The sequence below is a fragment of the Bos javanicus genome, chromosome 2 (genome assembly GCF_032452875.1).
Source record: "Bos javanicus breed banteng chromosome 2, ARS-OSU_banteng_1.0, whole genome shotgun sequence".
Lineage (NCBI taxonomy): Eukaryota > Metazoa > Chordata > Mammalia > Artiodactyla > Bovidae > Bos > Bos javanicus.
This window is the reverse complement of record NC_083869.1, coordinates 113,919,110-113,941,690: the sequence shown is the minus strand read 5'-3', so window position 1 is coordinate 113,941,690 and position 22,581 is coordinate 113,919,110. Positions and strand designations below refer to the sequence as shown.

General features: G+C 39.7%; 1 protein-coding gene across 2 annotated transcripts in view; it reads right to left on the bottom strand.

Moving 5' to 3' along the window:
• Positions 1-22,581, bottom strand: part of NYAP2 (neuronal tyrosine-phosphorylated phosphoinositide-3-kinase adaptor 2) — a 315,522-nt gene that overhangs the window by 47,537 nt on the left and 245,404 nt on the right. For both annotated transcript variants that reach the window (XM_061386621.1, XM_061386623.1), the window contains one exon: positions 8,931-9,034. In XM_061386621.1, the coding sequence (XP_061242605.1) occupies positions 8,931-9,034 (104 nt within the window). The remainder of the gene's footprint in view (positions 1-8,930; positions 9,035-22,581) is intronic.

The window sequence follows — 22,581 nt, the reverse complement described above, 5'->3', positions numbered from 1 at the left end:
AGCCGAAGTTGGCAACAAATGTATCCGGTCTTTGCAGATAACAACTTTTCGGCAGCTCTAGCGTTTTCATTACGTTCGTTCACATCTGAAGCCAAGCTGCAGAGAAGCGCAGTGTCAGAGGACTGCTGGTATTTCTGAATTGATACCATTAGTCGACTTCTACTTGCTTTGCTTCCAAATCACATGTGGCATCTACAAGGTAAGAAGAGATGCCAACTACAACCATCTAATAAGATGCATCCTTATTAGAAGTTTACCATCGTATTAGATTAGATCCCCTGGAGAAGGAAATGGCAGCCCACTCCAGTGTCCTTGCCTGGAGAACCCCACGGACAGAGGAGCCTGGCAGGCTACAGTCCATGGGGTCGCAAGAGTTAGGCACGACTTAGCATCTAAATTGATGTTTACCATCTAATAACATGCATCCTTATTAGATGGTAAACAACTGAATATCCAATTCCCTATTTGGAGGAGAAGGAATGAGAAAGATAATCGTATCAAGTGTACCTAGATGGGGTGGAGAAACCAATCTGTCTCAGATGCTGTAATAAAGAGATACACCCTCTAAAGAACTTAAAGTCAGTAACAAAACTCGCTAAAAATCCGTCTGCTTTTTTATTATTACCGCCTGCTAGCTGTTCTATATAAGGTCAGCAATACAGGGTGGACAGAACCATCTCTCTGTGCCCATTGTTTTCTGAATTCCACTGACTACAATGACTCTTCTCCTTAGGACTTGTTAGCAAGCAGGAAATTTGCATTTTGGAAGAAGGAGAAAGCTATAAAGGAAAGAATTCTTTTTTTCTAACATGTAATTTCTGTCTAGGACTTTACATACATATGTTATCTTATTAATCCTCAACAACAACCGTGTGCTGTGTGCTAAGCTGCTTCAGTGGTGTCCAAGTCTTTGTGACCCCATGGACTATAGTCCCCCAGACTCCTCTGTTCATAGATTCTCCAGGCAAGAATACTGGAGTGGGTTGCTCTGCCCTCCTCCAGGGGATCTTCTCCACCCAGAAATCCAACCCGCATCTCTTCCATCTCCTGCATTGGCGGGTGGGTTCTTTACCACTAGCACCACGGGCAGATAATACTGCTCTCATTTTACAGATGAGAAAACAGACTCTGCAAAGTTGAACAATGTATTCAAGGACACACAGTGACTGAGGGCTGGAGCCAGGATTCCAGGGGAAGTTTTACATCCTCTACCACTCACATTTTAACCAACTGTGAACCAGTTGGAATCACAGACGGACACTTAATAGGTACAAAATTTGGACAAGGTATGTAACCTCACTTTAGTATCCTTATTTGAAATTAATGAGATGATCACAGGGTGGGGCTGAGGAAGCACACCTTCAACAATATAAGAAGGCTGTCGTCACTGGCCTGGCATACAAGAAGCTCATCGGGAATGGCAATGAATGGTACATAATTTTTATCATGCACCTTCATCTAAGACTTCATCTTAGACTTCCCTGGTGGCTCAAGCGGTAAAGCGTCTGTCTACAATGAGGGAGACCTGGGTTTGATCCCTGGGTCGGGAAGATTCCCCTGAAGAAGGAAATGGCAATCCACTCCAGTACTATTGCCTGGAAAATCCCATGGACAGAGGAGCCTGGTAGGCTATACAGTTCATGGGGTTGCAAAGAGTCGGACACGACTGAGCGACTTCACTTTCCTTTCCTTTCATCTAAGAACCCTAGAAATCCTTGTATCCTTCCCATGGGTTAAAGAATGCTGGATTATATACCTAAGCAACTGTACACCTTTTCCTGTGGCCCTGGTGGTTTATGGCAACAACTTTGATGCTGAGCAGGGCATACACAGATAAAGGTAGGCAAAGTCAGGTAGCAGGCACTCTCAGAGTTCATTTTTCCTTATCCTCACTCTAACTTGTCAATTTGTTCAAGATTTCTCAGAGAACATTCTCTTGTTTTGTTATACTCTGCCTCCTGCGCCAAGGGAGTAAATGCAAGATTACTGAGTGGGGGGACTGGAATCGGGGTAAAAGGATGGGTTTCTTTAGTTTCATACTACTCAATATTGGGGCTATTGAGAGACTGATCTTGAGATAATTGGCCTTTAAAAAGTGATCCTAAATATTCTGCCATGTGAAATATACACAAGCACACAGTTCCTTCATAATACGTCGAAGTTTCTCAATTCAGATTGTGGTCCACTGCAGAAAGCAATCTTAGTTTCTGCCCTCTGAATTCTTTGTATGAAAATGGAAGCTAAATCATGCCAACATTTCATGACACAGATTACTGGATTTGCCTGTTATTGAAAGGTAGTGACAAAATCTTCGTCTTTAAATATGACACTAATTTAGGGAGGTCCACAAGGCACTACCGTTTTTATAAATCAACCAGGCAAGACTGCAGAGGGCACACAGTAGCTTTTGTTTACTTTTTGGCACGTGCATTATTTTAATACAATGATGCTATAATATACAGCAATAGATCAACACAACCACTGACACTCCTACTGGTCACATGAATTTATTCCACTTTTGATAAGCCTAGATCCAATCTCTTTGGTGAATAATATTATTATCACAAACAACGATAAATTCTTTGTAACATAATCTTTGTGAAGATGGCATTTTATTTTACAGTTTGAACTTTGTACAGATAAACCCTTCTCCAATAAGATGAGAACATTGCACAGTAAACTTAGCGGGGGTTTTCCAAGCACCTCCCATCAGGCTTTAACATATTTGGAAATAACCGTCAGGTTAACTTGTATGCAGAATGAAACAAACAACAGTAGTTATTTAAAACTCAATTGCATAGCCTGAAGGAGGTTCTGCAGTGGGGGAGCTATATGCAAAGAATGCAGTGAGTTCCGCTTCCCCTGATTGTATGTTCTCTTTCTGTTTTGCTTTTTTATTTTTTAACATCTCTATACTATGATGTTATCCCTGAGCATACAATCAAACCAGCTGTGTACAGGTACAAATGCAATGTAAACATTCTCTTAGCTCAGGTCTAATAGGACCTGGAAAATTACAGGGTCTCAAAAACAGAAGAAAAGTTCGTTCAACACCTGAGCAAGGGATGGTAGAAAAAGGGCCCCTTCATCAGGTTAAGCTGGGGTGCCACGTGCTCTCCACCCACATATTCTGCCCTTTCTCTACTAATACTGCTTTCTCCCATCTCACACAAAACCTTAACTACTCGACGGGGGCACTTAACAGTGTATATGAAACTGATCAGGCAAAATCTCACGGCATACATGTTCCAGAACCCAGGGCAGGAATTTTGGTCTTGGCAAAACAAGTCACATCTATACTAATGATATACATGAATTCTAAAGAGGACTGAAAATGTTCTACTCTTAGAACTTGTGAAGCAAGGAATGTCACCCATCCTCGGGTACTGCCATGCAATGATGAAGTCACTAGCCACTGTCATCGTTGACCTGCAACACACCCTGAATTGCTTTCAGGGTGAAGATCAGAATGAGACACTCTGTGTCATGGGAAAACAGGCAAATCAGCCCCATAGAAATAAATGCTTAAAGAGAAACTTTTTATGAACCTGGATTCTTGCATCTTCACTTTCTTGGCAAAGAACTAAAATCATGAACTGAGATATCCGTTCTTCGGGACTAGCAGTAACGTTCTTCTGAGATGTTTCCTAGATGGCATTTCCCCCCTCTGCTAGAATCACATGTGTACTGGCCCCTCCATTTTCTTCTGTGGAGCAGTTCCTCAGATTCATCTGAGCAGCTATAACTCACAGGATATAGTTCTCAGTAAGTCCTCGAATAAAACTAAAACTCAGAGCTCTCACATTGTGGGATACTTTAACTTCAGCTAATCGAGAGCTTTATTTTCATTTTTCCACCTGATACAATGCACACAGGGTGACATTAACTAAGGACATACCCTCTGAGCTTACATTATTGAGAAACGTGGGTGGGCACCGAGTAGATGAAACTAGAATTCCTTGCTCTGCCCTTGCTTGTGTATTTACATTACTATGCTCAGTCTTCTTTTGTCTTTAGTCTTTCTCATGCTCTCCAGGCTCCTACAGGTTCTGTGTGCAAATGTGCTGATTGTCTGAGAGTCAAATGAAAGCCTAGAACTCACACACAGTCTGAGAAAGAGCATGGGTCTTCTCAAAGCTTTAAGGCAAAGCATCACTGAGGTTGTGGGACCAGCAGAAACATCCCACGACTTTGAAGGTATTCAAGGCCAAGCGAAAGATTACATTGGATTGCGTGAGAAACACATTTTTTCAAGGATATATAGAAAGAGACATTTATCAAGAGAGGTATTTAGTAGGTCAACGAAAGCCACTGAGTGTCACACACTAAGTTGGGCAAAGTCCTTGTTACAGAATCTACTTAAATCTTAAATCCTAGTCTTTCATAGGTACGGATTCCTGATCTCTATCTTTGGGTGATTAAGTCTTTTTTAATGTATCTAGAAAACAATTGTGACATGAGTGACATCTAGAAACACACCTGGATGTGTGTCTTGCTGTAGATGCTAACACATTCATCTTCCATTATCTCAGAAACCTAGCCAGATGCCGGCATACAGACACAGCCATGGAGCCCATGGGAATTGAAAAGGAATTCTGCTCAGCAGGCAACCTGGGTAGGCTCTCATTAGGCCTCAGCAGAGTCATCAAGCTCAAGGAGGATGTTAGGAGCTTGGGGGGAGTCCAGAGGACTGCATCAAAAGAAATAACCGTTTGAGAAATGATCCTGAAGGGGCAAGTTGAAAGGGACTGGGCTTGTTTGCCTGGATAACAGCTTGTAAGCGCACAGCAGGATCTGGTCTGGGCAATGGCTCGGCTGGAGGGTGAGAAGGCAGCTCTCATCCCACATGGGTCCAGAGAACAAGAGATAATGGCTTTGGGGGGTGAGTTTTAAATTCCCATGGAAATTCAGGACCTCCAGATTTCAAACTGTAGGTCCAAAGGAAATGACAGATGGCCTTTGTCACCCTTCCCCAACATCAAGGAAAATCAGATATGATCTAGTTTAGAACAATAAACCTTAGAGAGAAAGTGAGTTTTCTGTTCAACACTTAGGTCACTGTTAGCTCTGTGACTCCCTGGTTTTACGTGGGGAGTTGTTAATTAAAAAGTGCATATGTTTGTGAGTGGGTATGTGTGTGGGGTGTGTGTGTGTGTGTGTGTGATTGTGTGAGTATGTGAGAGTTTGTGTGGATGTGTGTGCTTAAGTGTGTCTGTTTGTGTGTGTGCGTGTGTGAGAGAGAGACGGAAAATGTGGTTCTCAACTCCTTCGTTCCCAGAAAAATACGTACAAACATTTCTTAGGAACAATTTTCCAAAGACAGTGGGTGCTTCTGTCTGAAGACACTCTAGCTGCTCCCTTCTTGAAAGACGGTCTGATTTTCTCATGGCCGTGCTCCTTATTTTCTATTCCTTCACCGGCTGCTGGAGGTGACCCATTTCCAATGAAATGGGGCTCACTGATGACACAGGTCAGAGATGGAGGGATAATGTGAACATAATCTGCTGTCTCTAATAGCGCTCACACTTCTTCCCTCTGAGCACAGGCTTTCTACTTCACGACAGAAGAAAACGAGAAAGTGATAATATCCAACTTCAAAACATGACTTCTATACAGTTTTGCTCTTATCAATAAGAAAAGAAATAGCTTTGTCATTGCAGTTGCAGAAATTCCATCTAATTTCCAAAGACCTGCATTATGACAAATGCCAAAGTATGTGGCTGCCTTGCTATGAAATTTCAAGGAAATGTCACTTTTTGCTAATTGTCCCATGACTGCTCTATTTATTCAGGAGTGAATTAAGAAAGAAAAGATCTATTTTTCTTCTCTCTGCATTTCAGAGAAGAGTATCTGTTGTATAAAAATTGTAAATGCTTTGGAACTCATGTTTCTTTCCTGAGTTTCCCATTTCCTCTTTTAAACGTTTTTTAAAGTTCCAGTATATTTCTACAAATCTTGTGCCTGTTTTACCACCTGAAGCCAAAAGAGACTGCAAAACCAAGCAAACACTACCTCCACTTTTTATATCAATGGCCTTGGAGGGCAATCACCAAGGGCCTCATGCTCCTCTGTGGGTCAGTCAATCACTATTATCTCTAGATTCTTTGGCATGGTCCATCATCTCTGGTCTAGGCTCCTAGGGCTAAGGGTCCATCCGTTTTGGTCACCTCTGCCCATCTCTGCTGGAGTAACTTTAGGCCCTTCTGTTTCCTCCTGCAATCCTTCTCAGAAAGCTCTAACCATGATCCGAAGTGGTAAGTGAGAAATCAGTACTGAGGAAACTGAAAAGAGGTAAGGCATTAACAATCCGAAGCACACACACACACGCAGTTCCTGCTCTATGAGAAGAAAAGTCCCATCTCTTCTTAAAGCCAGGTTCATCAGTAGATAAGCACCACTGGAATTATTTCAGGGCTCACTGATTATTTTTGTTTGCTTGAAAGTACAAGATGAAAGTATAAGATGACATGGTCTTCCAAAGATTTCCTAGTAAGAAGTTTATCCATCTTCTATTAAGCTTTCTGTGTTTTAATAGCTATCAGGAATTCTGGTGTTGGAAAAACACTTTTAAAAAAGTGACCAGGGTAATTATTTGTGTGACAGTGTTAGGTGTTCCATCTCCTAATTTGTGTACGAATATCCAGTGTGCTTAAATGTCTTTCACCTTGGGTGAAACTGGCAAAGGGTGGACTTGGGTGACTAAGCAAAGGACAGGGTCATCTTTGTTGTAACTTAAGGTGACATCTCAGGCAAGAGCATGGGAATGAGGTGAGAAGAGGGACTTCAAAAAGTACTCAACTTCAGTTCAGTTCCAATTTGTAGCAATGCAGAGCAGGGTTCTTCTAAGCCATGTTCACCTCATTAGCTCAGAATATGGAAGAGGTGAATGCTACATCTAGTCACAACACACAGGAGAGAGTCACAGAGGTCAGCCTTCTAATTTGCAGTCCTGACAACCTATCTACAACATGGCTGGGTGCCAGAATTTCTCCTGGTTGGAAAGAAAAAGTGCACCAAACAAGTACCAAGAGGGCCTTTCTCTAGTTGCTGTATGTTGAAGAATGAAGAACACCCCATCAGATAAATGAAGAGCTGATAATGCAAAGACACAAAGATTGCACCTTGTTTCTGTTCTGGAAGTTACCCCCAAGAACCCTTTCATTGAGCATTGAAGGGGCTCAGGATGAAACAGCTACAAAGATAATAAGCCGAAAAAGCAAAGGGAACAAAGACCACAAAACCTCTCTATGTTACCAAAGTCTTGTAATACTAAGGTATAAGCACTTGGAAAGTTGATTGTATTAATGCAATCCTCTGCCAGTTAACTAAAGCTCTCTCCTTTCTGTATCCAATATTTTAAGCTTTAGAAAATCAACAAGTGTAATATTTTGCAATAGTTTTAATCAACTAAGATGGCAGTTTATCTTAGTGAGGTTAGTTGTGTTATTTATTTATTTATTCATTGTCTTCTTGTTTCTACTTCTTTTATACTGAAAAAGCATTTGAGGTGAATTCATTAGTTGTAAAGGCATTTAAACTTTTAAATAAGACACAAAAAATTCTAAGTGGCACTTGAGACACCCCCTTGAGAGAAACCTCTCATCTCTTGGGTTTGTAGATATCACATATATTCATAAATCAAATCCTGTGACTACTTAAGTGAGGCCAAAATACTAAAAAAGCACCCTGTATTCCATTAGAAAAAAATGCAATTAGTTTGCTTGGTTATGTTTTTAAAATAGCTTGACATTTTACATAATTGATGAATATGTAATTTTCTAATCAGTAATGGACAGTTCCCATGGAGGTATCATTATTAGTCTTTTAATTTACAATTTCAGAGAGTTTTATGAAAGTGAAGATTAAAGCTAAGAAGCGGAGAAAAACTACTGCAGGATAGCATTATCCTATTTAACACCCATAATATTTAACAGTAACCACAATTAAGCTTCACAAATTAAGTCATTGTATTGAATTCCTATTGGATGAGTTATAGGTAGAGAATTTATGTGTAGTGATTTTTTCCCCATACTAAATTTCCCATACAGAGTTATGTAACCAAGTGAACATCAGAGCAACATATTGTACTATAAAGGGTTAAATGATACTGTAGCTTATGTCTTTATTTCTCGCCTCTTTTCTCCAATGATAATAGAGATCTCAGTTACCATGCATAAACACTTAAATTCCCTTACTGAGAACATTTCTGATACTGTTGGTGTAAGAGAGAAAGTAATTTATTTAAAGATTGCCTTGTTTTTCTACAGTTTTTGGTAATATCTAGATTATGTGGTTGGTCAGTTTGTCCTTATGAGCTAAGAAAAAAAGACTAGCTGCCATGTTCAATCCAAATGACTTGTTATAGGAATATTTATAAGGACATCAATATTCACTGTATCTTACAATCATGCTCCAAGCGAAATAAAAATAAAAGTTAAACGGCCACAAATATTACAGTATCATAGGTTAAGAACTAAACAATATGTACAAATTCATTGACAACATCTGTGCGAGTGTTGTGGACAAAACATAAAAAACAAAAAAAAAACATTCAAATGTTGATAAATTTTCAGAGACGGTATAAAAGTACACAAAACATGGAAGAGAGAAAGAATTTTAACAAAACAACCACTAAGCCAGTACATATAGTACAAGTTTACATTTATATTACAGAACGATGGGAACCAGAGACAAAAACGATTTGATAACAAACAGCAAAGAAAGTTGCACCAATCACAGGGAAGAAGGAATCTCCTTTTTAGATGAAAACACAGACGGCCACAGCTTATCCCAACCCCTACCCATCCACACATAGAAAAATAAAAGCAGATGCAAAAGTCGTTACAGCAACACACGACAGACAGAGGTGGAAAGCGTTTGGCATGTCGCATCACAGGAAGTCAATCACGATTGGCTAACGATGATGGTACCTGGCTCTGGTGCAGGTCACTGGCTTGCCTGAGAGGAGTAACAGATGGAGGGGGCACACCTGATGTGGACGCCGACCGCCCTAGTTTGCAGCTTACTTTCGGTTCTGTGAACGAGGAGGAAAGACAAAGCATTAGCTGAGCAAAGTCTGCAGTGATGAACCGGCTCTCAGACTTTCTTTTTGGTTTTGCAGCAGGTTCTTTCAATGCACTGAATTCTTCTGATGTATGCTAATCATTGGCAAGTGATGAAACAATTTCATAACAACAGATTAAAACGAAATTTGTTCATGAGGATCAGCTCCTGGGAATAAAGAACAAATCATTTAAGGTCAAGGCTTTGTTCCCTGTCCACTTTATCCTATTTACAATGAGTTTCTACAGAGTGATTAGGCTGGGAAGATCCCCTGGAGAAGGGAACAGAACCCACTCCAGTTTTCTTGCACATGAGAATTCCATGGACAGAGAACCCTGGGGGGCTACAGTCCATGGGGCTGCAAAGAATTGAACACGACTAAGTGACTGACACAACATCCCATTGGTTAAAAAGCCAATTTTTGGTGCTTCATTTTCAGCTTTGGTCCATGGTTCTCCTATGTCCTAAAATGTCTTTCTACCTTCTCCAAATTTTTCTTCTATCGTGCCCTCTTTTCATTTTATCTTTTCTTCTTTCTCTTATTCTTTCCTTCTTTTTCTATTTTCTAGCTTTCTGATTTTCAAGTTGTCTTGTGCTGGCTATTTTCACGATATACTGTTTTCAACGTATCATTTCCCTAATTTAAATTCATTTGCTTTTAAGTTTATAGATACTTCTGAGACCTTTGCAATCTTTTATAATAATATTATTTTTCAAAATTAAAAAGCCTTCTCCTAACTCTTCCTTTATTTAAGGAACCTAGATTGGCCACCCAGGTCATTGTCAGGATACTCTGGAGATTAGAATTTGGGGGATGGAAAGAGTTCCCTTCATCCAAGAAGTGCAGAATGTATGGTCTACTGAGGACACTAATTTTCAGACATATTTGAGGGTATTGTGCAGGTGATTCTAGTACCTACATACACATTCTAAAAATATGAGTGTTCAAATCTAAGTGTACCACACGTTGACATAATCTAACTTATAAATGAACATAACTTCCCAGGAGGCATAAGTCCTTGCATGTCTTAAAGAATCATCTTTTATCTTATAAAATAAAGGTAAAGGTAAGCATCTATTGGAATCCTGGTTGACATGTTTTTATAATGAGCCAATATTTCCATATATCCCTTTATGCCATTAACACATTTAGGTACATGAAGAAAATTAGACATTTTTTTTTCCTTGAAAAGGATAGCAAATAATATTTTTTACTATGAGGTTCCTTTAAAGTGTATGTGGAAGAGATTATCCGATGAGGGACACAATCCCATGCCTTTCATATTACCCGGCGTACCTACGGATTAACTTCCCCTGCTAGGTTTCCCGTCAGACTCAGACTTAATCAGCATCTTTCAAGCATAGACGCTGATATCTCTAATACACAGACTGAGACTTACCAAAATCCAAGCAAACTCCCAATTTCATCATGACCCAGAAAGGCCTTGCCTGACCCTCATTGGATAGTGGTCGGGATCATGTCTTGGTTCATCCACCACCCCTTTAGGGACTGCAATTTAGCCATAAGCCAGTCATACAGGGTGGCTTCCCTTACAGGCCAGACATTCTGTGGCTTTAAAGTCCATTCCCAACATGGCTCACATGGGTTACGACATCACCTGCAGTGGCAGTGACAGGCTGAGATGACTACTTATAGATTCATTATGTACACATGCATATGCAGACAATAAACACATTTCTGTGTTTACACACACACACACACACACACACACACACGTACTCCATTGTTGCTTAATGGTATCATGTCATAGGGACAATTTTGTTTATTGTGAGTTTTTGGTTTATTTTTAGCATACTCATTTCACTCTTATTTTCCATTTCACCTGGTCCTTCACTTAAATGCATTTGCAATCTTTTATGTTGTTTGTGAGACCAGGTTGGTGAAACAAACCATTATGATCTTGGACCCAAAGGTTTTTTTTTTTTTTTTGGCCAAAAGAACGCTCTGAAAAAGTCTTGAAAATCCTAGAAAAGATACTGTTTTTATAACTGAGTCTCTTAGAGATTCTTGCCTGGAAAATCCCATGGGTGGAGGAGCCTGGTAGGCTACAGTCCATGAGGTTGCGAAGAGTTGGACACAACTGAGCGACTTCACTTTCACTTTTCACTTTCATGCATTGGAGAAGGAAATGGCAACCCACTCCAGTGTTCTTGCCTGCAGAATCCCAGGGACAGGGGAGTCTGGTGGGCTGCTGTCTATGGGGTCGCACAGAGTCGGACACGACTAAAGAGCCTTAGCAGCAGCAGTAGAGCTGATATCGAAGTTAAATTGTCCAGTTCACTCACCTTTGGAAATACACTGTGCTTTAAGTCTTAAACAGTGGGGCTTAGGATCTATAGTACTGAAAACAATGTTTTCATTCTGAACTTTGTTAATATAAAAAATTGCCAAGGCTTTAGAGGACCACAAACAATGGAGACATGCCTCAAAACAGATCTAAAGTGCGGCTTTCCTCCCCTTAAAAAAAAACTCATTTCATTAAGAGAGTCATTATAAGCTAGAAATTACTTATTCTTTGTACACCTAAGGAAAAACCTGTCTTTGTGTAATAAGCTACCAAAAACCTAGAGGTAAAAGTTGATGTTAATTCTGCAATTTTAGTGAAGGTTAAATATAAAAAAAAAAAAAAAAAAAAACAAGAAAGAATAAGGAGGGGGAGATACACAGGGACAGAAAGAATGAAAGAGGACAATGGAAAAAAGGAAGAAGGAAGGAAAGTGAGGGTGAGAAAGTGGGAGGGATGGAGGAAGGAAGGAGAAAGGAGACATTAACTTTAACTCCTTAAAATAAACTATCATCAAGATATTATTCTGTGATGTTTCCAGGCCAGTAATTCATCATCATCTTATGATTTTATTAAGGAAGTGCCAACTGGACTTTATTACTTAAGAAGAAAGAACTACTATCTTTCTTTTTATGCTTACTGGATACAATCTTTCATTGCATTTTTAAAGGATGGTAATCTCGCCATCATTTTCCATCTTCCCTTTAGGGTGAATTTAATTTCTGTTCAGGATTATGTTCCTTGGTGTTGTTACAGGAGAATCCCCAAGGCATCCACAGCTTCGAGTATGAGCACTGAGGTTTTCTTTGCTTTCAGAAAGAAAAGACAAATGACTGTTCTCAATCTGGATCTACACAGCAATAAGAGATTAGTGCATTTTCACTAAAGAAAACACTTTCATCTAGCGTCAAAGAAATAAGATCAGTCAAATTCTGGGGAGACATATTTTTTCTCCATCTTGTTTTATTTTTTCAGTACACAATATGGTTTTCCCTGGTCAATCACATTGCTGAAAGTTTCTAATCAATGACTTTGTGCTACATGGAGGTCACAGAAAGGCCTTTTATTTAATACTCCAAGATATACTGATTGCAAACTCTACTTTCATTTCTGGGGAAGGCATTTTGTTTTTTAAATAACACATTTGCTATTTGAGATAAACTGATGCTTGAGTAATAAAGGCACAGTTTTGCCAGGACTATGCTAAAACCTTCACAGATTTCAAATGTTTTGTTTTCAAGCTTCCATCACACATCATAGCAAATGTATCTGATGCCCTCATATCCTACATTAAATGTAAATTTTATTATATAAAATTGGAATACATTTTTGTAATTTTGCTTTGAAATTACTGGACTGTGAATAATCCAATTAATTCATGATTGGCTATGATTTCTAGACAGTAAGCATGCACGCTCAGGAATCCTTATAGAATTAGACAATCTAATCTGGAATTTATTTTCAGGTGTAATGAAACTGTTTTAATGTTAAACTTAACAATTAATTAAATTGACCTACATTTTGTATTGATTAGTTACATTTTGTATTGATTTAGTTAGATATTCATTCATGTTAATGTGGAAGTTTCATTTGGAATTTTGGTGCTACTATTTTTTTTAAGTATCAAATATTTGCAGCCATGAAGTCAAAAGAGACTTGCTTTTTGAAACGAAAGCTATGGCAAACTTAACATATTAAAAAGCAGAGACATCACTTTGATGACAAAGGTCTGTATAGTCAAAGCTATGGTTTTTCCAGTACTCATGTATGGATGTGAGAGTTGGACCATAAAGAAGGCTGAGCACTGAAGAATTGATGCTTTTGAACTATGGTGCTGGAGAAGACTCTTGAGAGTCCCTTGGACAGGAAGGAGATCAAACCAGCCAATCCTAAGGGAAATCAACCATGAATATTCATTGGAAGTGTTGATGCTGAAGCTGAAACTCCAATACTTTGGCCACCTGATGCAAAGAGCCAACTCACTGGAAAAGACTCTGATTCTGGGAAAGACTGAAGGCAAAAGAAGTGGGTGGCAGAGGATGAGATGTTAGATAGTATTACCGATTCAATGGATGTGAATTTGAGTAAACTCTGGGAGATAGTGAAGGACAGAGGAGCCTGGCATGCTGCAGTCCATGGAGTCACAAAGGGTCAGACATGACTTAGTGACTGAACAACAGCATTTGTATAGATCCATGAGAACCCATCAGCCCACAGACCCAGGCACTGTCACTATGATGCTGAAAGATGAAACAAATCTGATCAATTATGTGATCACTTTGTGACAGTGGAGAAAGAAAATCAAATGCAAAACTCCATCCTGGGAGTAGACATACTTCTTTCTCTTCATCTCCATTAGGGGCATTCCTCTAAGCAAGCATTCGTATGGTACTGAATGAATCCTAGCATCCTTTAGTTATGGACCAAATTCTAGTGTTATCTGAAGGGTCAGATAGTAAAACTATTGATGCTGGAGTAATTGGTGATTCTCCTTGGGAATACTGGAATTCTGGTAAAGATCTAAAACCCAGATAAAAGTGAGGTGGCAACCTGATGGATAAAATATATAATCCAATGTCAAAGGTAGAAAATTAAAGAATCCATTGCATACAAGAGAAAGAGAATCCCATGCACTTGCGGTTAGGAGTACCGGTTGTATTCCTTCTGAGTATCTGAGGGCTGGGCTTTCCCTTGCTTCCACTTTCTTATGCTGCTGCTGTTGCTAAGTCACTTCAGTGGTGTCCGACTCTGTGTGACCCCATAGACGTCAGCACACCAGGCTCCCCCGTCCCTGGGATTCTCCAGGCAAGAACACTGGAGTGGGTTGCCATTTCCTTCTCCAGTGCATGGAAGTGAAAAGTGAAAGTGAAGTCTCTTGGTCGTGTCCGACTCTTAGTGACCCCATGGACTGCAGCCTACCAGGCTCCTCCGCCCATGGGATTTTCCAGGCAAGAGTACTAGAGTGGGTTGCCATGGCCTTCTCCGACTTTCTTATGCAGAGAGAATTTAAATCACACTGCTCATACGCAGGGATGCCCCCAGTGCTGTAATGCATGGTTAGTTTCTTACACGGCAACATGGCATACTGTAGCATTAACAGCTTTTTAAATTTGAGAGCCTCTTTTATTAAAACACATGATTTCGAAATGCCCTTAAGATCTTCATCACCTTAGCTGAATATGAAGGTGTGCTTTAAAAAAAAAGATACTTGATTCCACATAAAAGAGAATTAAAGTATATGTTTATAAAGGAACATATTTTATCTATTTAACAAGTAATATATGCTAATTAAGTATCTTAAAAATTATTACATAAAAATTCATCTGCCAAGAAATAGAGGGAAAGGCATTTGATATACAGGATCAACTATTACCATGGGAATAAAAATTTAACTTCATGTTATGATGTCAAAAATAGAATAAACAAACAAAAAACAGAAAACTCTTTTATCCTCTGATATTAGGAATGAATGCATGGCACAAATAACTTCATGTATTTATATAATATGTGATATATGACTTCTAAATAACAAAAATAAATTCCAGGCTTAAATTTTGGTGTATCACTCACCTTATTAATGTAAATGACAATCAACATTGGACATCATACTAGTGATTCTTCTTTATACAACTGATTTTGTGGTTTAAAGAACAGCAAATATCCTGTGACAAAGGGTGACCAGATACTGAAGTTGTGCGTGGTCTTGTAGCATGTTTTACTATAAATACAATGCTCTTTATACATATAAATGCAGTGTTCTTATATTTGTATATATAAATGCAATGTTATTTTCATATATAAATATGATGTTCTTACGATTCCACCTTAAATACACTGTCTGTTATAGACATAAACTAAATAATATGTGTCTTAGGACATGGGGTGACTTGGGAAATTGGGATTGGCATATACACACTGCTGTGTGTAAACTAGTACGCTAGTGAGAACCTGCTATAAAACACAGGGAACTCAGCTTGGTGCCCTGTGATGACCTAGAGGGGCGGGATAGGGGGCTGATGGTAGGGAGGAACAAGAGGGAGGGGATATATGTGGACAAATAGCTAATTCACTTCATTGTACACTAGAAGCTAACTCAACATTACCTCTACCCCAATTAAAAAAAAAAAAAAAAGATGACTGTAAGACTCTACATTGACATCCCCATGGCAGGGACTTCAACCTGATCTCCAGCAATGGCTATGCTAATTCAGTCCACAGCAGAACTTCTGAAGGCCTCTAGCACCCTTTGAGGAGGTGCATGGCATAAGGTAAACACTGCTTTCACAAAAATACTAAGACATTATTTGGTCTTCTCTACTGTGTTGACAAACACACTCAAAGTACAAAAACAAGGTTGGATAAGTCTGCTGACACAGTAGAACAGTAAACAATAGCACCAAATTGTACTAGTAATTATGCATTTTTTCCACTGCCACACACACTTTCGTATTTGGCAGACATCTTCTCAAAAAAATGAATGAAGTTAGCTTATTGCTTTAAGGAAGACAACTAGCAGTATGTGTTGACAATGATGTATTTGAGCTTTCAGGCAAAAAGTAAACTTTTCAAACACTTTTATTTCTCACTCTGAGCTTGACAGAATCCTTAAACTTAAAGACTTTTCTTAGGAGATCAGTGGCTATATTAATGAATGTGTTGCTTTTGATTTTTTATAACAAAATGTGTCAACCTAGGGAAGATTTGCATGATACATTTTCTAAAAACCCTATGTTATAAATCACTCACCAATAAAGATACACTTAAATCTAAGATAGACCAAGGTATTTTAATGTAACAAAGCATAATGAGTTTATTGATATGTAGCTAACCTTAACCAAACTGTTGTTTGTTGAATTTGGGGAAAGCATTAAAGAAGAATAGCCACAATTATATGAAAATGCTATTAAAATATCCCTCCTCTTTCACATATATTTAAGTCTAGATTTCCTTGATACCTTTTAACCAAAGCAACATATCACAACAGACCAAATCCAATATAGATGAAATCATATGTTCTACTGAAACAGACATCAAAGAGATTTGTGAAAATGTAAAAAATGTCAATCTTCTAAGCATCTGTTACAATTTTGGAAAACAGTGTCATCTTTCATGAGAAAAAAATTTTATGTTAATGTGTAATGGGTTTGGAGAAGGCAATGGCACCCCACTCCAGTACTCTTGCCTGAAAAATCCCGAGGATGGAGGAGCCTGGTGGGCTACAGTCCATGGGGTCACTGAGAATCGGACACGACTGAGCAACTTCACTTTCACTTTTCACTTCCATGCACTGGAGAAAGAAATGGCAACCCACTCCAGTGTTCTTTCCTGGAGAATCCCAGAGACAGGGGAGTCTGGTGGGCTGCTGTCTATGGGGTCGCACAAAGTTGGACACGACTGAAGCAACTTAGCAGTAATGGGTTTACTATTTGAATGAAGAGATAATTTTTAATTCTCAGTTTTAATTTCTAGCATGAGAAATAGTAGACCTAACCCAGATAAAGGAAAGCTCTTTGGGGTTCTCAATAACTTTGAAGAACATAAAGGGTTCTGAGAATGAAGACTTTAAGCACTGTTGTTTCCTATGGACTCTGAGCCCCCAAAGAGTTCTCTTAAAAGGGTCATTTTTTTATCCAATTAATCATCCATTTGAGTATTTGAAAAACAAAAATTTGAAACAGTGGAAAACATCATGTTGAAGTACAAGAAATATGGGAAAACCTTTGAAAACTCCAGAGGATTTGGGAACCACTAGTTGTAAAATGCTGCCCTAGAAAAATCTCAACAGCAATGTCTAAGAAATGCTATTACCGTCCTGTGAGACCTGAGGGAAGCCATCCAAATTCTCAGGGTGCTTTTTCATCACTTATAATAAGAAGCACTTGCCAAGGTTCACTGATTCTTGGATGTTCATAAATTAAATCTGTTGGAATCATTGAAATGACCTCAAAAATACTCTTGATTGATGGTGAGTTAGTTTACTAAAGTTACTTCTTTTACTCCTCCTTTTGGTTTGCTTTTCATGCTTTATTACTTATTTATTTAGGTAGTTATTGTCAAACAAAGTTTAATAACACCTATACATGGAGAGATCCAGAAGAACTGAAAAACTTCTGTGCTTAATTTCTGTATCAGTGTTGGTAGGATTATGCATAACTCAAGTGTGCTATGTGCAAACATTTGTGAAATTGTTGGTGAAAGCTTTGGCAGTAAATGGTTAAACATTAAAAAAAATAAGTATTTAAAAATAAAATTGAGGAGGTATGAAGGTCATCTGTCATTTTCACCTATCTAGAATCCACTTATTCTTTCTTCTGGAATAGTATGAATTCCCTTTGGAGAACACAACCATCAGTAATCTCAAGTTTCATGGTTCCCTATTATGGGCTGACCCCAACTTCAGCTCCAGAAGTGGCCACGTGATTCTGCCCTGTCCAATCAATCATTCTATCCCCTTGCTTCACTGACTGGCTCAGGATTTAATATGTGACCCAAGGCAGCCAATGAGAGTTGCCTTCATACTTCTGCTGGAGCTCTTGGAAAGATGTATTACCAGTGATGCTAAGTTCTCATCACTGACTAGCTGAATGACTAAAGACAATTTGCTTGACATCGCTAAGCTTCCATTTGTTCACAGGTAAAATGGGAGAGATAAAAGTAGCTGCTTCAGAACATTATTTTAGGAATTAAGTAGTATAGTAAGTGTGGATTTCACCATAGTGGCCAACATGTCATAAAGTCTCAATAAATGTTAGCTGTTTTTATTTTATTGTTTAAAGCACATATGATCTTTCAGTTCCTCTGCTTGTAATATAAAGAAGTCTAAACTGCTTCCTCTCAATGGTACACATGGCTCAGCTTACATAGCCAGCCTCACCTGCAACCTTGCACCTGTCACATTGCATTAAATTCTCCTAAAGGCCCATGTGTTCTCTCACTCTTGAATTTTAATCATGCTGCTCACTCTGCTGGCACACTTGTTCCTGCCCCCTCCTTCCATCTCCTTCTCTACTAAACTGAATGCTTTGTGAGGACGGGAGCCATGCCCATCTCATTCTCCACCTGAGCAACAGGAAAACTAATCCCTGATAAGGACTCATGCAGTATTTATTAAATGAAGCATTAAACCACATTTTAAAGAATGAAGTCAGTGTAAAAAATGACTTCTTTGTGTATCTCTCCAAGTTCTGAGAAAACGTGTTCTTCCATTGCTTCATCTTTCCCAAGACTCTAACAAAAGAGGTAAAAAATTGCATTGGCCAGATTATCAGATCAGATCAGATCAGATCAGTTGCTCAGTCATGTCCAACTCTTTGCGACCCCATGAATCGCAGCACACCAGGTCTCCCTGTCCATCACCACCTCGCAGAGTTCACTGAGACTCATGTCCATCGAGTCAGTGATGCCATCCAGCCATCTCATCCTCTGTCGTCCCCTTCTCCTCCTGCCCCCAATCCCTCCCAGCATCAGAGTCTTTTTCCAATGAGTCAACTCTTCTCATGAGGTGGCCAAAGTACTGGAGTTTCAGCTTTAGCATCATTCCTTCCAAAGAACACCCAGGGCTGATCTCCTTTAGAATGGACTGGTTGGATCTCCTTGCAGTCCAAGGGACTCTCAAGAGTCTTCTCCAACACCACAGTTTAAAAGCATCAATTCTTCAGCACTCAGCCTTCTTCACAGTCCAACTCTCACATCCATACATGACCACAGGAAAAACCATAGCCTTGACTAGACGGACCTTTGTTGGCAAAGTAATGTCTCTGCTTTTCAATATGCTATCTAGGTTGGTCATAACTTTCCTTCCAAGGAGTAAGCATCTTTTAATTTCATGGCTGCAGTCACCATCTGCACTGATTTTGGAGCCCAGAAAAATAAAGTCTGACACTGTTTCCACTGTTTCCCCATCTATTTCCCATGAAGTGGTGGGACTGGATGCCATGATCTTCGTTTTCTGAATGTTGAGCTTTAAGCCAACTTTTCACTCTCTACTTCCACTTTCATCAAGAGGCTTTTTTAGTTCTTCTTCACTTTCTGACATAAGGGTGGTGTCATCTGCATATCTGAGGTTATTGATATTTCTCCCAGCAATCTTGATTCCAGCTTGTGTTTCTTCCAGTCCAGCATTTCTCATGATGTACTCTGCATGTAAGTTAAATAAGCAGGGTGACAATATACAGCCTTGACGTACTCCTTTTCCTATTTGGAACCAGTCTGTTGTTCCATGTCCAGTTCTAACTGTTGCTTCCTGACCTGCATACAGGTTTCTCAAGAATCAGCTCAGGTGGTCTGGTATTCCCATCTCTTTCAGAATTCTCCACAGCTTATTGTGATCCACACAGTCAAAGACTTTGGCATAGTCAATAAAGCAGAAATAGATGGTTTTTTGGAACTCTCTTGCTTTTTCCATGATCCAGCGGATGTTGGCAATTTGATTTCTGGTTCCTCTGCCTTTTCTAAAACCAGCTTGAACATCTGGAAGTTCATGGTTCACATATTGCTGAAGCCTGGCTTGGAGAATTTTGAGCATTACTTTACTAGCGTGTGAGATGAGTGCAATTGTGCAGTAGTTTGAGCATTCTTTGGCATTGCTTTCTTGGGGATTGTAATGAAGACTGACCTTTTCCAGTCCTGTGGCCACGACTGAGTTTTCCAAATTTGCTGCCATATTGAGTGCAGCACTTTCACAGCGTTATCTTTCAGGATTTGGAATAGCTCAACTGGAATTCTATCACTTCCACTAGCTTTGTTCGTAGTGATGCTTTCTAAGGCCCACTTGACTTCACATTCCAGGATGTCTGGCTCTAGGTGAGTGATCACACCATCGTGATTATCTTGGTCGTGAAGATCTTTTTTGTACAGTTCTGTGTATTCTTGCCATATCTTCTTAATATCTTCTGCTTCTGTTAGGTCCATTCCAGATTATAGTTGAATTTAACTTGAAAAAAAAAAAAAAACCTCATGATGGGGAAAACTGCCTGACTTGGACAGGAGATGGCAGTGCAAATGCAGTTTGCTACGTATTCTGGTGTGACTACAAGCTCCCAGAACTAGTTTCTGAACACTCCCAGCATAAGTCAGACAGAACCTTCTTTTCTGTCATGTCTCTTATGGCTTTTCACAGATGCAGAAAGAACATGCTTTGTGAAAACTAGTTTAATGGTGTGCTGTACCCACAGCGCTTTTTCAAAGAAAGCCAACTGTCAACCAGGAGCGATGTCAGAGCCACTTCTCCCCCGAAGGGGGCACAGGGTGGGGCAGGTTCCCTGCAGTGAAAGACCGGAGGAGCTGGCGCTGCAGTCAGAACTCAAGCATAGTGTCATCATGATGCTTAAACAGGGTTAACCTGCCGAGAGGCGAGTAAGGTGAAGGTACCTTCTGCATTCTCTGAATTATGCCGGATAAATGATTTTTGCCCCCAAGAGAATCAAACAGAGAGTAGGTAGAAATTCAGAATTTCTCTAACGAGAGTGAACTACTATCAAACTGGATTTTTTCTAGCAGCTCCCAGGGTATCTGTATGATATGCAATGTCATGGTCTACGCATGGCGTTTATTAGAAATCAGGTTTAAGGAACTTTATGTGTATATATGTGTGTGTAGTCACATGGTTATGTACAGAATATGATAATAAGCTGCTGCTGCTAAGTTGCTTCAGTCGTGTCTGACTCTGTGCGACCCCATAGACGGCAGCCAACCAGGCTTCCCCGTCCCTGGGATTCTCCAGGCAAGAACACTGGAGTGGGTTGCCATTTCCTTCTCCAATGCATGGAAGTGAAAAGTGAAAGTGAAGTCGCTCAGTCGTGTCTGACTCTCAGCGACCCCATGGACTGTAGCCCACCAGGCTCCTCCGTCCATGGGATTTTCCAGGCAAAAGTACTGGAGTGGGGTGCCATTGCCTTCTCCTGACTGCAAATCAGACCACATAAAACTCAAGTTTAAAATCTATAAGTAGCTATAGATACACACACACACACACACACACACACACACATACACCAGTTAATATCATCAAATTGCTTGACTCCAGAACTGTTCCCATAGCTTTAACAAGTCATCTTGCTAGGAAATAAATGAGAAAAAGAATTAAGTACTTTAGGGAAATCCTTACAAACCACTGAAAAACAAAGTCCAGGGTCCTTTCTGAATCTGGGACAGTGATGCCCTCTCGTAAAAACTCAAGCACCATCATAGGCTAGCATAGGCTCCTTGAAGGCAGAGGTCACTTGTCACCACCTTATAGGGTGCTGTTCAAAAACAGGTATTCTCACAAGCCTGCTGGATGAGTAAATGGCTGAACCAAAGAAAGACAAGGACAGATCATGTTGCTATTTTATTAGCAAAAAAACCATACATGTGACACAGTTGCTCAGGTGCTTGAGAGTTAATGTTTAGATATAGCAAAACAAACAGTTATGAACAACTCTGAGTTAGTCACAAGAACAAAGAAATTTCACGGACTAGAGAGAAGAGAAAACACTTCTTTGAATAGATAAGGCAGGTTTTTTGGGGGCAGCATATTTATCTTCATAATTCGGTTCCCCTTGGTTTAGGATGAAAATACATTAGCTGACTTTGTAAACCTGATCCCTGAGTTTATAATCCCAGGAGTTTAAAATCCATAAACGGCTTCCTGGCACTTTTAGGTAAGACTTGAATCACTGACGTGGTCACCTCAGCCTCACACTGTCAGGCAGCCGCCTTTTGCCACTCTCTCACACATGCCCCCAAGTTCCAGAGTTGTTACACCTCCTGGGTCCTCTCCCTGGATTAGTTTTTCTCCTAAATCACATGAGATCTTAGCTCCCAAGGGACCAGGAGGCCCTGTGACTTCAGAGGGAGTGTGGTGTCATTTTCCTTGGTGAATTTTGTCACAGATTGTAATTACATTTTTAACTTTTGTGATTAATAGCAGTCTCCCTCACCGGCTCACGCTCAGTGCCTGGGACCTTTATATTGGAAAAATAGAAGAATAAATGAATGCATAGATAAACAAATGAATTTATGAACATGGAGGTGAAAATGTGGAAACAACCTAATTCAGTCATGGGAAGGGAGCTGTACTATTGTTCAGAAACTTGAAATCCCATTCTTGATTTGAACCCATTACTGATCGATGGGTCTGGGCTGTTTAATTGATTTCTCCTGAGCTACAGTTTGGTCACCTAAATAACTTGGATCATAACACTAATCTGCAGATGTATGGGTGTTTGTGAAG